Consider the following 18,223-nt stretch of genomic DNA (forward strand, 5'->3'; position numbering starts at 1 on the left):
GACAAACAAGTACACACAACAAGTCCAACATTGGAAATAAGGAGATGTTGTATGAATGTCAATGAGACAACTATCCACTTATGTTCAACTGAAATGGATTTAAGCAACCATAGACCACTGTACAACCTTCAGGAATGAGAAAGCCTATACCATGTAGATGATACAAAAACAAATGTGAAGGATATGAACCAATGAAAACCGCTGAACTACAGGATCTAAACTTTTGGAATAAAATTGAGAATGGAAATGGGGAATGTGCCTAAGAGACAACAACCCGACCATAGAAAAAAACAACAGCAGAAGGTCACCAACAGGTCTTCAATGTAGCGAGAAATTCCCGCACCCGGAGGCGTCCTTCAGCTGGCCCCTAAACAAATATATACTAGTTCAGTGATAATGAACGCCATACTAATTTCCGAATTGTACACAAGAAACTAAAATTAAAATAATACAAGACTAACAAAGGCTAGAGGCTCCTGACTTGGGACAGGCACAAATGCGGCGGGGTTATACATGTTTGTGAGATCTCAACCCTCCCCCTATACCTCTAGCCAATGTAGAAAAGTAAACGCATAACAATACACACATTAAAATTCAGTCCAAGAGAAGTCCGAGTCTGATGTCAGAAGATGTAACCAAAGAAAATAAACAAAATGACATTAATACATAAATAACAACAGACTACTAGCAGTTAACTGACATGCCAGCTCCAGACTTCAATTAAACTGACTGAAAGATTATGATTTCATCATATGAACATCAGGCACAATCCTTCCAGTTAGGGGTTTAGTATCATACCATCATAACATATATGAGAAGAACATAACCCGTGTCATGCCAACAACTGGTTTTTTAATAAATGTGTTTAGTTCCGATGCAAAGACCCTATAAGTGAATCAATATTAACGCCAAAATATGCAATCTTTAATGACCTGACAACAGTATCGTAACTATATCCCTTCTTAATAAGTCTATTCAAAGGTTTTGTTAGTTTCTGAGGTGAATACTGACACCTTTGTGCTTTATAAAGAATTTTTCCATAAAAACTGAGAGCTATATCAAAGCCAATAATTACAAACAATTTTCACATTTTCTTCCAGTCTAAATTATTGATCGGTACATATCCTACAGATTTAGTATAAAAACCCAATAAACTGAGAAAGGCATGACCTTGCACAATGCCTAAATATAAGTAAACAGTACGGACAGGATATGTCACAGGATGTAAGATCATGAGTTATCATAACTGCACAAAAATAAATCATAAATATTAAGTTTGTTTTAAATTTTTCAAAAACAAAATCAATATTAGTACCGATAAAAACATTTAAGTGCATGCATTTAGACAATGCAGACCAAATGTGTTCATGTGTAAACTGACAGATGTAATGCAATTTTTCAATGCTATTCAAGAGTTCTCATGACTTACTTATAAAAAAATCCACAATTACTTATAAAATACCCAGTACATATCAAATGATGGAACAACTTTTAAAGGTTGTCATTTTCTTGAGTTTTTACAGACCAGGGAAGAATTTGATTCAACATAGTATTAGCCCTTTCACAGTATCACACCAGTTTTTAGTGGGTTTTGTGTTGCTTAGTCTATAGTTTTCTGTGTTGTGTTAGGTGAACTGTTGTTTGTCTGTTTGTCTTTTATCTTTTAAATCCATGGTGTTGTCGGTTTAGGGACGACATCAAAAAATCAATGAAGGATAAAAAACTTAATTCAAATAATTGAGGGGGGGGGGGGTTAAATTGTTGCAAGTTTTGTATAAATTGACATCGATTTTACATATATCCTTATTGGTCAATCAATTTTCCCAAATTAAGTTAAGAGGGTGTAGGGGGGTCAGTGAAAAAACTATATGAATTAAGTTTTGTATCCTTCATTGGACTTTTGATGTCGTTTCTTATTTTGACTAAGGAGTTTGAATGCCCCTTTGGTATCTTTTGTCTTTTTCACTACTACAACTTGAATTGCAACATTGGTTTTCAGATACTGAATTAATTCAAATACAGTGTTGTTGGTGCTCCTGGCGTAGGTGAAACGTACAGATAAGATAACATGTAACAGGTAACGGGTGCGGAATGTAGTATTTAATTTAGCATTTTCATTCACTGGTTTTCTATTATGTTGTTCCTGCTACTCATCGTGAGCTCATCATTAGACATGGGACCAGATTTGAACTAATTTGGGAATGGGATTTTCCAGCATGACACTGGGAAGCGTCAGTTTTACTTTGAGGAATGCTGTTTACACGAGTTCTTCGACGATTGTAATTGTTGTGTTAGGCTAAATAAAACATTAACTTATATGGTAAACGCAATATCTAGTTAATGCTTCAAAACAAAATGCTTTAATTACAGGAAAAACATTGAGAAGAACAACAAAATACTTCAAGTGATAAATTATAGTAACTTTCGCTTTTGAGTTTTGTGAATTACAAAAGTGAAAGTTGTCAGTTCTACTATTCGTAAAAAAAAAGCCCATATCTGTTATTTTTCTGTGAAGGGTATTTTTAAAGAGACAAATTCCTGTTTCTTACTGGTTTATGTGATATTACAGGTTAATTAATTACAAGGTTAAACATTGCCAAAATTGTACCAAGACTAGGTACAGCATCACCAAGAGGTCATGGCTCACTTCTTACAAAAGCCTGTTGACAAATGAGCAGGAAGATGCTCCAGTATAGGAGAATGGAATCTCCCACTTTATATGGTCGGGTTGTTGTCTCTTTGGCACATTCCCCATTTCCATTCTCAATTTTATTTATAATTATTAATTTTCTGGTTTTTCATTACTGTCAATAGTAATAATTAAACAATTTGCTATCATTTGAAAACTTTTTCTGTAGCTTTTATGTGAAATTTAAGTATGGTAATCAAAATAAATTTCTGCTATGTCTACTCAATCAAGATAGAGACCTTTGTCAGGAGCAATCTCTGTATTGTTAAAAAGGAGAAATAGATAACTGCAAATTGAAATATGAAGCAGATTGAATGAAAGATTTTCAAATTTTTTATTTTGAAAATTATGTTCAATCAGGGATCTACATGGCCTGTTTGGGGCGCCATCGTTCAAATGTCTTGCACCATCGTTCAATTGTCTTCCGCCATTGTTCAAAACTGTAATCGTTTTTATAGCCTGACGCCATTTTGTTAGCAATTATAATTAAATGCATGTAATTGCATAACCCTCAGGCTTAATTAATAGTATAATCCAATACAGTTCTAACGCCTGAGGGATATCCGGATTAAAATCGCTAATCACTTGTACCTGGGCTTGTACAGGTAGATCAACAAACCAGACAGGAGAATATTATCTGAAGATAGACGATTCATTTGTCGAATTATTTAACTAAGTTTCCGCAAATGCTTATGATAATTCAGATTAAATACATAAATTAATAATCCAGTTACAAAGTTTAACAAGTCGAACACATGCTTTAATTTTGATTTACGCAATCAGCATCCCCCTTTTTAAGAAGTATAAAAATAAGACGTAAAACAGTAATTATTATTTCATCGCAAATAACTCGAGTACTGCTGTATTGTTACGATAATATAGAATTAGTTTAAATGTTAAAAAGTAAAAACTTTTAATATTTCCTGTAAAGAAATATCGTATCGCAATTCCGAATTTATTTCGTAGTTTACAATCAAATTGATACATCCACGTTTCCAGTATCTATTCAGACTCAAAAGATGCATGTTGCATAGCATCGATTTGCTAGATAAAGTCATTAAAAACCTTTTAATTTGACAACATTTGCTTTACAAATCTTTTTAACCTTTTACATAACATGCATAACCCATACGACTTGTTATGTTGTTGCTGCAAACCAGCCATACCGGTAATGGGTTCATGACTTCTGAATTTGACAGTGTCCGTGAAAAATAAGCTGGCCTTCGTGATAGCTATTGGTCATTCTCGACTAAGGGAAATGGAGGGGGCATGAGGGCTTGGCCTTTGAAGGGTTACAAACGGCAATTATTGAAAATATATATACTTCTATATAGTATTTATAATGAAAATTCAAATAAATATAATTTAAATAAGCAATGAATTAGCATGATCATCTATCCTTATATCTTATAAATACTTTCGATCGCGCTACACTGTACGGCATAGCAGGGATCTCCATGGCCTGTTTAACGATGGCGCCCCGCCATCGTTCATATGTCTTGCGCCATCGTCAAATGACTTGCTCCATCGTTAAAAAGTCTTGCGCCATCGTTTAATTGTTTTCCGCCATCGTTCAAAACTTCATCGTTTTTTTGTAGCCCGACGCCATTTTTTTTAATCAATTATAATCAAATGCATGTAATTGCATAACCCTTAGGCTTTTTATGTTATAATCCAATACAATTCTAACGCCTGGGGGACATATCCGGATTAAGATCGCTAATCACTTGTACCTGAGCTTGTACAGGTAGATCAACAAACCAGACAGGAGAATACTATCTGAGGATAGACGATCCATTTGTCGAATTAACCAAATAAGTTTCAGCAAATGATTATGATAATTTAGATTAAATAGATAAATTAATAATCCAGTTACAAAGAAAACAGTTTAACAAGTCGAACACGTGCTTTATTTTGACTTACGCAATCGGCATCCCCCTTTTTTAAGAAGTACAAAATAAGACGCAAAACAGTAAATATAATTTCATCGCAAATAACTCAAGTACTGCTGTAACGATAATTTAGAATTACTTTAAAAGTTTAAAAGTAAAAACTTAAATATTTCCTGTAAGAAATATCGTATCGTAATTCCGAATGCATTTCGTATATTACAATCAAATTGATACATCCGGGTTTCCGGTTTCTTTTCAGACTCGAAAGATGCATGTTGCACAGCATCAATTTGCCAGATAAAGTAATTAAAAACCTTTTCATTTGTCAACATTAGCTTTATAAATCTCTTTAACCTTTTACATAACCCGTACAAATCGTTTTGTTGTTGCTGCAAATCAGCCATACCGGTAATGGGTTCTGAATTTGACAGTGTCCATGAAAAATAAGCTCCATATCATATGATTTTTAACCCCCATAACAATTACCAAAAATACAAAAAATCTACATGGGGACCTTTGTGACAGCTTTTGGTCATTCTCAACTGAGGGGGGACCATGAAGACTTGGCATTTAAATGATTAAAAACGGCAATAAATGAAAATATGATACTTCTAATTCTATAATGAAAATTCAAATAAATATAATTTAAATTTAGAAGCAATGAATTAGCATGTTCACCATTCCTTGCTTGGAAGGATAAAATACTTCCGATCGCGCTACACTGTACAGCGTAGACACGGTTTGTAATGGTGAAAGTTCCTCCATCGTTCAATTCTCATCCATGGAGATCCCTGCATAGATACGGTTTATGATGGTGAAAGTTCCTCCATCGTTCAATTTTCATCTATGGAGATCCCTGGTTCAATACTATCTTTTTCATTTTGATTGCATGCTATAAGATAAGATAAGATAAGATAAGAAATTTTATTTCAAGTCGGGTTACATTAAATACAAACATAAGCTCTGTAGAGCTTTTTGCCGACATTAATAACAATAACAACACACATATTAAGATACATAAAACACACAAATGAGACATACAAATTATGATAGCTATATTGCAAGTAAAACGTTCATAAATAAAAAGCATAGCACATGCAAGCAAAGCACAAAAACTGAAACATAAGCACATGCAAAGCAGAATGAAATAAATAAAGCAAACTAATTTCTATAAGCTTCATGGAACAAACATTTAACACAAAATAAAATAAAGGTATTAAGATCTGCAGGAGCCACACCTGCATGAGTTGCCATTCCAGTTGTTGATCATACTTTTAAACTGGTTTAGGTTTGTCTGTGCACGGATCGTGTCAGGCAACTCATTCCATAGTGTAGCTCCAGCATATCTTAATGAATGAAGGCCAAAATGTGTGGTTCTCACCTGTGGAATTTCAACAGTTTGTTGTTTTCTAAAAGTATAAGATACATTTTTAAAATTAATGATATCATGGAGATACACCGGTGATTCTTTATGTAATATTTTAAAAGTTTCTATTGCCATCATTCTTAGGCCTCTTATTTTTAAAGAAGGTAAACCAGATTTTAACAACAGAGTTTCATAATCACTATCAAAATCTTCATATATGAACCTCAAGGCACGTTCTTGTATTTTTCCATCTTTTTAGTATTACCCTCCCCACAAAAATGCCAAACCACAGGACAATAATTGAAATTAGACATAATATATGAATGATAAATAGTTAACCTTCCCAATTTAGATAGATGTTTTCCAATTCTTTTAAGAACATTTAACTGCCTTGATGCTTTTTTACAAATATCAGAGATATGAGTTTTAAACTTGAGTTGATAATCTATTGTCACCCCCAGGAGCTTTACCTCAGTGTCACATAAAATTTCATTCCCATCCAAATTGAATTTAATATTCCCACTTTTTGATTTATTCCCAACAGCAATAGCCTGAAATTTATCTGGATTAGCTTTCATTTTGTTATTAGCAAACCAATCAATTAAAACAGCACTTTCCTTTTCCAAAGATTTAACTAATCCATTTAGGTCTGGTCCTGAGTGTGACAATGTGTTATCGTCTGCTTATTGTGAGACTCACTACAAAATCAAAATATATTGAATGTTATAAGTTATGAGACTCAGAGGTACATCAAACGAAAAAGGCAACAGAAAACAAACTTGAAAATGTTGTTCAAACAAGATATCCTTAGATCAGCTGTCGAGCTGAGGAGGAGATTTCCTTCTTTGAAGGTTTCAGAGGTTTGCAGTTATGATTAATGCAGCATTTCCAAAAACAACAACATTCACAACATTATACTTTTTGTGCTGACATGAATTGTCATTGATATGGTTATATTTATAAATTTACTGTTTATAAATTTTTGAATTTTTTGAAATAATAAGGCTTTTCTACTTCAGGCATAGATTACCTTAGCTGTATTTGGCAAAGCTTATTGGAAATTTTGGTCCTCAATGCTCTTCAACTTAGTACTTTATTTGGGTTTTTTAACGTTTTTTGATTCGAGCGTCACTGATGATGAGTCTTTTGTAGATGAAACGCTTGTCTGGCGTATATACTCAATTTAGTCCTGGTATCTATGATGAGTTTATTTATGCAATAAGCCTCCAGGAAACATTTGTGATTTTCAACTTATAAATGGCATGAATGTCATTTGAATCATGTCTGGGGAAAAGCTTTAAAGTGAACTGGTATTATGACATGATTGCAAATAAGACAACTATCCAACATACATGGAAGACGAGAGAATTTGATGCAAACAATTTTCTATGTGTGTTGAAGACCCATCGGTGGCCTCCAGCTGTTTTCTGCTAAAAAAGGAGCAAAACATATACTGTTTTTAAAAATATAAAGGCCTTGGAACGAAAAAAATTGGTATTCAAAGAATAATAATGAATCCACCTTACATATATTCAACTTTTTCAGAATTTTTAAAATACCGGTACACATTTAAAGCATGGCAACACAAAAAGTAGAAGTACCAGTGATACCAAGGAACCAGTTCATGTTAGAAGAGTACCCAATAGGGAGAGGAGGATTTGGCACAGTTTTTAGAGGTCAACATACAAAGCTTGGCTTGGTGGCTGTAAAAACTTTAATTGATACAGGTCTTCTTCCTCAAAAGTAAGCATACATGATATTGGTGATAGCATAATCATTTGCCCATACATGTATGTTATATGTTGAAAAAAAGAAAGGGGTGGCCTTGTAAACCTGTTCCCCTTCTTAATCTTTTTAAAAGTATGATGCAATATATATATATTTATATCACTATATACCGCTTTCTCATTGCAGAGAAATTGTTAACAAGGGAGCAACCATTTAACTTCAAAAGGGGGAGGGGCTTATGGGTTTTTTTCTGTAAGAAAAAAAGATGTTGCACCAACTTTTTTATTTACTTTTTAATAGCTATCAAAAAAATTATATTTTTCTAAATTTAACCCTATAAGGTAAGGGTAAAATCTGGATTCAGAATATTTTTTCTTGTCATCTGCGCATGCTTGACCAAAAAAAATTGTTTTCATCAGATTAGGTTTAGGGGATCAGAATGTTATTTTAGGAAAACACCATATGCTTCCCCCTCCATGGAAATTAAATTGGTTGTTCCCTAAAGAAAACTAAAACAATTTCCAGACTGGAAGATATTTCATATCAAATTCAAAATAAATGCAATTTAAGCAAAACATTTGAACAATATTAGTTTTTGTTATACTTGTGCAAACAGAATTGGTTTTGATTTTTGTTTTTTTTTACGTTTTTTTTACATAATAAAAAAAAAAACTTAAATTTCCAGGCATTTGAAAGCATTACAGTCTGAAGCAGAAAGACTAAGAACTGTTTGTCAGCATCCATGTATTCTTAACTTACATGGCATTATCACTGAAAAAGACAATTATTCACTTGTGTTGGAATACATGCCATTAGGGAGTGCGAATGAATTCCGTAAAGATTTCACTGTCCAGTGGCCATTAATTGTCCAGATTATTCGTGATGTGATTGATGGGATGACATTTCTACACGGCCATAATCCACTAATCCTCCATCTAGATTTGAAGGCTGATAATATCTTATTGGATAAAGGTGTCAGAGCAAAGGTAAACGCAGTACCATGTACCTTTAAAAGGTTGCAAGTTTTAGTCTGGAATTAGCAAGTCTTATGCTATCAAATGATAATGTTAAACTTGTCTTCTGTCAGAATTCTCTGTTGTGAAAAATTTATTGTACTGCAAATAGTTCCTTGATTTTATATTGTTTGTTTTGATCATTTCCGTCTTGAACAATACATAAAAAAAAAACTTTATAAAACTGCTAGATCAAAACTAAGTAACAACTTTTTTTGTCAATTTTCCCCGGAAGAAGGTACTTGGGCTTAAAAAAAAATAATTTTAAGCATATTTCAAAATATAAAGAAATTCAACATGATCAAATGCTTTATTGTATGTACATGTATTCTTTTAAGACTTTCCTAAACACAAACTCAATATCCATGCTTATTGTTGATTGTTTACTATAAGGTAACAATCGGTAAACTTAGGCTTCAAAACACAGCAATTAATGAACTGCCATTTTTGTTAAATCATATCAGACAGAGAGAAAGAAAATTGACGATTATTCGATATCTTAACGTAAAAAATGACAAAATCGTGCACAGAAGACTAAGTTTATGATATATACATGCATTGGTCCAAAAATTGGATAAACATTATTTTTCAACAGCTACTCGTTTCATATGACTTTAAAAATACATAATATTTTAAATTAGATATCAGATTTTGGCCTGTCTGAATGGAAGAATATCACAATGACTGTAACAAGAGGTGAAGGGGGAGGTCAAAGTTCAGCTAGAAGATGTACTGTGTCACATGTACCTCCAGAGGTATGGAGTAATGTCAACCTGCCGTCTGATAGATTCTATGATATTTACAGTTTTGGTATCATTATCTGGGAGTTACTATCAGGAGAATTCCCATATAAAGGTAATTGTGTTGGTATAACTGGGCCTGTATGCATAAAGATACTTAAGTTAAGATTTTTTCTGAATAGACAGATTTTTCTACGTGTCCTACGAAAAATTAGTACTACGATTGGATATCTAAATTAACTAAAGGGCTATTCCAGAAAAAAATGTTTGGGGGAGTTGGAAGGCAGATTATATTAATAATACATGGGTGATGGGTATCAGAGCAACTTTTCACACTATAATGCACTATAATTCTCAATTACAATTGTCTGGGTGGCGGGTGCTGACAAAAACTGCCTTCCAACCCCCCCCCCCCCCCATACATTTTTTTCTGGAATAGCCCTAAGTGGTTTTATGCATATCAGCCCTGAACGATATTATTGCTTGTGTTAAACATTTAAAATGTTTGCAATAGACATGCATTGATATAAATATATAAGGAAAGGTGGAACAGACATCAGTATTACAGCAATCAAACAACACATACAAGCCAAAGGGTAGATACCTTTCAATTTTAGTACAGAATATGATAAAATAATATGCTTACTGCAAAAGAAACGCATTTTTTTTTTATTTTTTACTATATTTTGTAAAGAGAAAGTGAGTGAAAGGTTGAATTAACACATCAGTAAACACACTGAAAATAACTTTTGATTATTATATCCAATGAAATACAATTAAATTGTTTCTGCTTAAATTTGCAAAATCTTGGCTTACTAATTTCCTTTTGTAGGAATCAATGATGATGTTACGAAACAGGTCATACATGTATAAAATTGTTAGTTCTTGTCAAGTTCACCATTTAAATAAGACATAACAAATAACATCAAAATTATTGATACATTTGTTTTCATTTTTCAGCTGCTGCAGAAGAACTTATTAGATCTGCTGTATTGAGTGGTCAGAGACCAGATTTTATCCAAATTCCAAAAGATTGTCCCATGTTCCTCACTAAAATGATGACAAGATGCTGGCATCAGAAACCTACACAAAGGCCTGCTTTTAAAGGTAGCATTTGTAGATTGTTGAAGTAGGGTTTGAAATTTAAATTCACAATGTATCAGTTAAATCATAGCAATGAGGCAAAAGATATTGGTTAGATGTATATCATGTACTGTGAATTCATTTATTTTTCGTGGGTACCAATTTTTCGTGGTTTGAGGAAAACTCCCATATTCGTTGATATTTAATTTCATGGTTTTAGTAAAGTCGGCATACATTCCTTTAGAAAATTTGCAATTTGTTGAATATTTCAATTTGTGGTTCCCTTGTACCAACGAAATCCACGAAAATTTGGTAGCCAACGAATATTAATGAATCCACAATATATGAGACACTTTATTTTGAGTAATAGTATCATTGAACACTGAATTAATTACAAGCAGGGGCACATTCTTTATTTATTTAGGGCTAAAATAAAATTATGGTTTTGAGAATTTTGTATTGTTTCATACTGTGCTAATAGATACGTTCAATTTTTTGGGCTTTGACATTTTTCAGGTTTGGGAAATTATTGGGTGCATTCATGATATTAATAGGATCCTTCATTGGACTACTTCTAGGAACATTTTACTTATCTCTATCATGATATGAACATTGCAATGTTATTTGTAGACTTAAAACCAGAAATTGAAGATGAGTTTGAGAAGAATTACAGAAGAACTGTTGTTAAATCACTGAAAAATATCAGAAGGGAGATAACTCAGAAATTTGTGAGTATTTTTTTTAACGGTAAAAGTTATGTATTATTATTCAAGTTGCAGATGCATGTCTAAACAAGGATTTAAACGAACTATTTGATTTTTTCATGGACTCAATGTTTTGTGTTTAAACAAAAGTTTGTGCAAAATTAAAACATCTATCTGGATGTAAACAATTGTTACATCTTTCTTGGAACATCAAACTTGAAAGTGTAGGGATATTATCTGTACTGGCAGTGGTTAGGACTAATAATAGCGGCAAACAAAAATAAAAAAAGTATTTTCAACTTTAAAGTTTCTAGAGTTATGCCCCCTTTTAACATGGAAATTTCAAAGCTAGATATTAAGTATTTTAGTCAAAACAACATGAGAAAAAAAGCAGAAATTTCAATTGCTGATATTATCACAAGAAACAGACACTAGCATTGAGTGTTGTTTGATCCTTGTACGCAAATAACATTGAGAATGAAAAATGAGGAATGAAAGCATTGACACAGAATTTGTATTTTAATCAGATTGCATTGCTAACTTAACTTCTGTATTCAAATGACACTGACATTTAGACTCAGAATTAAAACCTAGATTGAGAGTTCTGTTTGAATTCCATAATTAATTTGTGTTACAGCAGATTTGCATTGAGTGTGTAGCTAAAAGTAATATCTTTGGTTAGCTTGCTTGCTAGCTGAACTGTTAAGTCATTATTAGGTTAGGGTAACTACCCTTTTTTAAGAGTAGACTCTTCCAACAGATATCCAATCTATCTGTCTAAAGGACTAGGCTACTTCGAAAGGAGGGTAGTATACCTTACCTAATAATGACTTCACAGTTCAGCAAGCAAGCTAACCAAAGATATAACCTTTGCCTACACACTCAATGCAATCAGCTGTAATCTTAACAGTATAATAAAAGTTTAAGGTGTAGTTCAGTATCACCCAAACAAAAATATTTTAATCATCTTTCTTTCCTTGTTTCCATGGTTACAGCCATCAACAGATCCCATATATTTCTTTACAAATGAAATAGACAGTATGGTAGAACCAGTAGAACCAGTCGCATCGACCTCAACAGACACAACTCCTAAAAATGTGTCAACACCTAAAGTTGTTGATGAAGAAACTCATTCAGAAACTAAGCAGACAAATCAAAAGAAAGAAGAGGAAAAGACTGTTCCAAAAGTTTTGTTTAAAAAGACAGATGATTTAACTACAGAGGAAAAAGAAATTCATAAAATTCTTTTTAGTCCAACAGCATGTAGACTTGCTAAATCACGTTATTTTAATGACATATTTAAAGTATCAGAGGAAACTCGGCAGACATTAGTTGATCCTGTGAAAAGGAGAAAATTAATCGAAGCTGATGAGACGCTTGCTCAACAAGTCAGATACTCAAAATTTAATGCGTTTGATGAACTTGATGGAGAGTTTTATGATTTTAGAACCTCTGTAGGAAGACAGTGGACTGAGGCTTTCCAAAAGGATATATATGATAGACAAAGACGTAGTTATAATAAAGATCGTGGTTACGGAAGCTCCAATAGTGAAGAAACAGAAAGGGGAAAGAAGCACAAAAGAGCTAGTGATTCATTAGAGAAAAATCCTGCTATGAAAAAGCTTAGAAATGGAGGTATATATATTGCTTAAAATTTTTGTTGAGCTAGATACATTGTCATTTGAAAATTTGTACTTCCAATCCTAAATTAAAAGGGAGGTAATTCTGTAAAACATTTTCAATAGACCACAATCATATGCTTAGTATAAAATAAGAAGTTGAAGCTATAACTGAGAAATATTATTGAAACAAATATAAGTGATGTTTAGTACTTGATAAAACATTTCTACATAAAAAAAAACAAACAATAATAGTAAAAAAGTAAACAACAATATCTTACAAAAAACAAAAGTGAATAAAGCTGACTTGCACCACTAAAAGAAAATTATACTAATGAAACTAATTAATAACCCCACAAAAACTAAAACATTAAACTAATACAAATTTTATAATGGCTATTTGCAAACTTAAACAGAAAAGCCATTAAAATTTGGCTACTAAGAGATGTGGAAACCTCACAATAAAAAAGGAAATACATACACCAGTACAAAAGCTTTGTTAAATTACTCCATAGACTGTTGGTTTCCCTGTTTGAATGGTTTTACACTATTAATTTTTTTGGTGTTTGTCCATGTTTGAGGCCGTACATTGACCTATAATGGTTTACTTTTATAAATTGAGACTTGGATGGAAAGTTGTCTCATTGGCACTCATACCACATCTTCCTATAACTATAGATATAAAGTATCAAATGAGATCTTTTGACTAAAAACTAAAAAGGTTTTTTTTATCTGACACTACATGTACTATGCTTAAAGGAGGAACGTTGTAAGACAAATTCATTAATAGATACAGCTATAATTTTTTTGTAGAATTTGGATTTTTGGCAAACTACATTTTGGATTAAATAATTTGAGTTAATTTTGCACCAAAGATTGTGAAATATTTTTGAGTGTTTAGAATGTCATTCCAAATTATTTCATTTGGAAATTAAGCAGATTAGGGGAAAATATACTGAAAATGAAAAAAAGTAAGGATATTTCAACATTGAACATAACTTTAGAAAATGCCTGATTTTCTAAAGAAACTCAAAATAAGTATGTGAATAAAATACAATATCGCTATTTTACAAAAATTTTCTTTGATCATGCTGACTGATAATTTCCTTTCTCAGCGGAGTTGAGTGATATGAAAAAATATCGCTATAAACTAAGGGGACACATGGCATTGCTAATGAAATTGACATGAATTTGACAATGTGTCATAGGTAAAAAAAAAAGAGATAAACAGATTATCATTGGTCATCTCAACTAGATTGCTTTTCTCACATTCAGCATACTGGCTCAAGCGAAAAAATCAATCTCATTGAAGTGTCAGATCAACAATAATCAATTTGTATCTTCTGTTATGGTTTTGGAGAAAATGATAGAAATATCCTCATTTCACTAGATGTTTTATATGGATCAAATTTGTTTAAAGAGCCAAAGCCATATATATCATGATACATTTTTAACAATCAAATTATCATACAATGTCATCATACATTATCATACATGTTGTTTTAATACAACACATTATCTTTCTAGGAGCTTATTACAAAGTGAAAAAGATATTGGAAAATCCAGATATGTTGAAACAATCATTAGAAGATAAAAGGAAAGGTGTTGATAGTTCGCTACGATTAACTGCCATTGATTCAGAGAGTTTAGAACTTTTAAAGAATCCTTTCCTTTTAATGATGGTATTTGGTAATGAATATGATATAAAAGGCAAATTCAAAGAGTAAGTTTATTGAATTGGTAGTGTTTTTATTAAAAAAAGTGAACAAAGCATGTACAGCTAGCTATTTGTGTAAAATTGTATTTCATTTTCACATATGTTGCATTTGTCAGAAAACAGTTGTATATTGCCATATAGAATAAGATGTGGTATGATTGCTAATGAGACAACTCTGTCTACCATAGATCAAATCATATGGATGGAAGCAACTATTGGTTATCATTCAGCCTTCAAAAATGGATGCTTTGATATTAAAGTTGTTACTGAAAAACATAATTTCTCATTATAATAATCTTATTGTTGTCAAGAATAAAAAAATAAAGCTTGTGACAATCAAATTACAACATATATACAACAAATATTATGGTAATCAAGAGTCCTTGTCCTCAGTTCCGTTTCTAAAAAGGAACCTAGACTCTGTACATGCTGTATCTGTTTATAGATTATACCTAATTATTTTTATGATTTTATTCTATACTGAAGCCATTGTAGCTAAGTAATTTTTGTTATAGCAAATGGTAGTTGAAACATCTTTTTCCAGCTCTGATTTTCTAAAACAAAAATTGCCTCCCATCTTTTTCAATCCTGTAAGTTTTCAAGCCTGCAAAAAGAAGAGACCTAGGCATACTGTTTCTAGTTGGTGCTATCAACAATTGTTAATGTTTGCAATATCCTAACACAAGCAAGAATTATTTCTGTGTTATAAGTTTATAACTTAAACTCTCTCATGTATGGTAAATTTTGGAATGTTTTACAAAGATTTTAACAAAAGGAAAAACTTTGTAGTTACATTTCACACAAGTTTTAAAATACCTTTGAAGTTTTCTAATAAAATATTTACTAGTATGTTTTATATTTAACAGTAATTATAGAGATCTGTTTATGCAGATGTTTTCCAATGCTCCATACAAAGGGTCATTTCCTACTGGAGGTTATAAGTTACCAGAAAGGTAAGCTTCTAACTAAAAAAATGAAAACTTTTTGTCATTACATAGTCCAATAAGCTAGTTAAAAAATGGTATATCTTTTTTTAAATTCTAATTGAATTAGAGTTAGTAAAGTCAAGTCATTTTTGTTTGTATACAACTCATTTCTTTTTCTTTGAGTTAGTTGTGATTTTGTGCAGCTTTTAATGAGATTGATGAAGATTGTTTTGATACAACTCATGACTGATTATAAGAAAGAATCCTTTGAAAAAATTACTTGTCTTCAAAGTGAACTTTACACAAGTTATAAACTAACTTATTGTAACCAAGTTACCATTGAAAGAGCTTATTTCATATTTAAAACATGAAGAAAATAAAATTTGTATATATGACTAGGAGAAGGCAATAAAACAGCCTTAAAAAGAATTCTAATATGACGTCCTTCTTTAGCTTTGGGTACAAAGCCGTGTTCTAATTCGAATAGAACATGGGCTGCACGTGATTGATGTCACAATTGAAATTGTAACGTCAGATGAATTTTGAACAATGCCAGAGATCAAAATGGACATTTTTGTTGGTGTTGCTCGCTAGGAAATGAAATAAAAACATTATAAAAGTAAGTTTAAATGTTCCTGTTCTTCTTTTTATTGATAAACTGTTGATTTTTCTATAACATTTTTGTTCATCAAATCAAAATGGCGACATTTGGAGCGTCTTCTATAGGTCCGCTTCGAAGTACAAAAGTTCAAAATATTCCTATTAGAATCAAAATAACTCTATCATGCCATGCTCTATGCTCATTTTAACACGGGTAGGCATTATATTTGTAAACATTTAATACCTTGCTAACGCTCGGTATTAAGATATTAACAAACATAATGCCTACCCATGTTAAAATGAGCATAGAGCATGGCATGAAAGAATTATTTCTTAAACAATAGACAAGACATGTACATTTAACTATAACTGTCATTCTACAGAATTTAATTAGATCAGTGGAAATAGATATAGTGGTCTTATATATATATTTTAGTATGAAAGATATGATACCTCATTGGTTAGAATCAGAAATGACCAAGGAAGGTTGGGATGTTGATAGGATTCAACAAATTCAAGATTCAGAACGTCGACGTAGGCGATACCATTACGGCATGAACCCAGACAGTGATGACGATGATTATGATGATTATCCACCCATGAGATATCTCTCACGAAGAATGATGGACGTCAACGTCAAACCAGGAAGTGGTATATCAGAGAGTAAGTCATGTGATTAAAAATACTTCTAAAAATAGGAAATGTTAAGTACAGTAAACTTCCAAAACACAAAAAAGAAAATGTGGTATGAGTGCCAATGATAAAATTTTTCACCAGAGACCAAATGACGTATAAGTTAAAAACTATAGGGCACTCTTCAAAATTAGTGTTTGTCAAACTGCTATATATCCAATGAAATTTTTCCAAGAAAGTTTGTGGTTCAAAGTTTATGAAATTTTTATATTTATGTCGAAGGGTCAAAGTTATTATTTTGTAAAAATTTTATGAAAATTAAACCAGCCAAATTTATTTTAGTCAAGGTGTTAGGAACCACCTCAATTTGAATTACAATGTATGTTGATATGACAGAACGGTTTTGTTTCTTTTGCAGAACTGGATGGTTACCAACTAAGACGTATGGTTAGTGATGTGGAGAGAAATTGTGGAAACAAAACAGATTTAGCAAAGAAAGTTATTCGTATTTTATCAAGACCACCAAAAGAAGAAAGAGATGAAGAAAGGAAGAGAGAGAAAGAAAGAAGATCTGCAGGTCAATCTTCGTCTGGATATGCCGCTATGTCTCATGCTGTAAGTCATACACAACATACAAAATGTAGAATGTAAAGCTTGACAATCACAGTTGCTAAACTCAGCAGTGTTCTCCCCAGGGCCTTAAAGCACTGTGGTACACTGGTGCTACATTTTTCTGAAATGGTGCTTTTTTGGATGATTTTATTATAGAATGTTTAGGGGCCATGGTGCTATATCATTTTGGAAAAAAACAATGTAATGTTAATTTCCATGACGCTATTGGAAAATTTATGGGGCAAACACTGGCTAAAGTTCGGTATAGTCACTCCATTGGAGAAAAATTAAGTTTCTACAAAGATATATATATGTGAATGTAGTTAAGGCATGGGTTTGTGAATGAGAAACATTAAAAGAAAAAAAGTAATTTCAAGAGGGACATTTAATCATTTATGTCTGTATTTGGGCATTTCTTCCTATTTTCACGAAACACTAATTGTGTTTATGTAGGGTTTTATAAGAATGTTTAAAAATATTTCTTAAGTTGCATCTGGATTAGAAAAATTTTCCCTCTCTGATCTACTTGAAATAACTCCATTTTTTTTTCTCAAACTTTCAGAGAGATCCAATGGAAATGATGATGATGATGGGGATGGGAAGTGATCCATCCAGGATAGATGAGAAGACGCTACGACAAATAATGAAAATGGAACAACGTAATAGAATGAAAGAAATGAAGTCTTCAAAGTAAGATCATTTATTTTGTTTTCATATGATATTTGCTTGCAGCTTTTCAAAATAATAAATTCATTTCAAATAAAAATATATTCTTAACATATTTACTGAAAACCAATTTGGGTATATTATATCCACATTAATGTACCTCTACCATAGAGAAGGATGGGACAAGATAAATAGAAACTCAGAAAACAATAAAGAATCAAAAGTCAGACATTGG

General features: G+C 32.1%; 1 protein-coding gene across 2 annotated transcripts in view; it reads left to right on the forward strand.

Moving 5' to 3' along the window:
- The first annotated feature begins 2,107 nt into the window (after positions 1-2,107).
- LOC139523841 (uncharacterized) overlaps positions 2,108-18,223 on the forward strand; it is a 35,722-nt gene continuing 19,606 nt past the window's right edge. For both annotated transcript variants that reach the window (XM_071318170.1, XM_071318171.1), the window contains exons 1-12: positions 2,108-2,320; positions 7,493-7,690; positions 8,361-8,661; positions 9,330-9,543; positions 10,389-10,535; positions 11,142-11,239; positions 12,211-12,850; positions 14,362-14,557; positions 15,418-15,504; positions 16,514-16,740; positions 17,129-17,325; positions 17,885-18,012. In XM_071318170.1, the coding sequence (XP_071174271.1) occupies positions 7,524-7,690; positions 8,361-8,661; positions 9,330-9,543; positions 10,389-10,535; positions 11,142-11,239; positions 12,211-12,850; positions 14,362-14,557; positions 15,418-15,504; positions 16,514-16,740; positions 17,129-17,325; positions 17,885-18,012 (2,402 nt within the window). In that variant the 5' untranslated portion in view covers positions 2,108-2,320; positions 7,493-7,523. The remainder of the gene's footprint in view (positions 2,321-7,492; positions 7,691-8,360; positions 8,662-9,329; positions 9,544-10,388; positions 10,536-11,141; positions 11,240-12,210; positions 12,851-14,361; positions 14,558-15,417; positions 15,505-16,513; positions 16,741-17,128; positions 17,326-17,884; positions 18,013-18,223) is intronic.

The sequence above is a fragment of the Mytilus edulis genome, chromosome 5 (genome assembly GCF_963676685.1).
Source record: "Mytilus edulis chromosome 5, xbMytEdul2.2, whole genome shotgun sequence".
In the NCBI taxonomy this organism is placed as follows: Eukaryota; Metazoa; Mollusca; class Bivalvia; order Mytilida; family Mytilidae; genus Mytilus; species Mytilus edulis.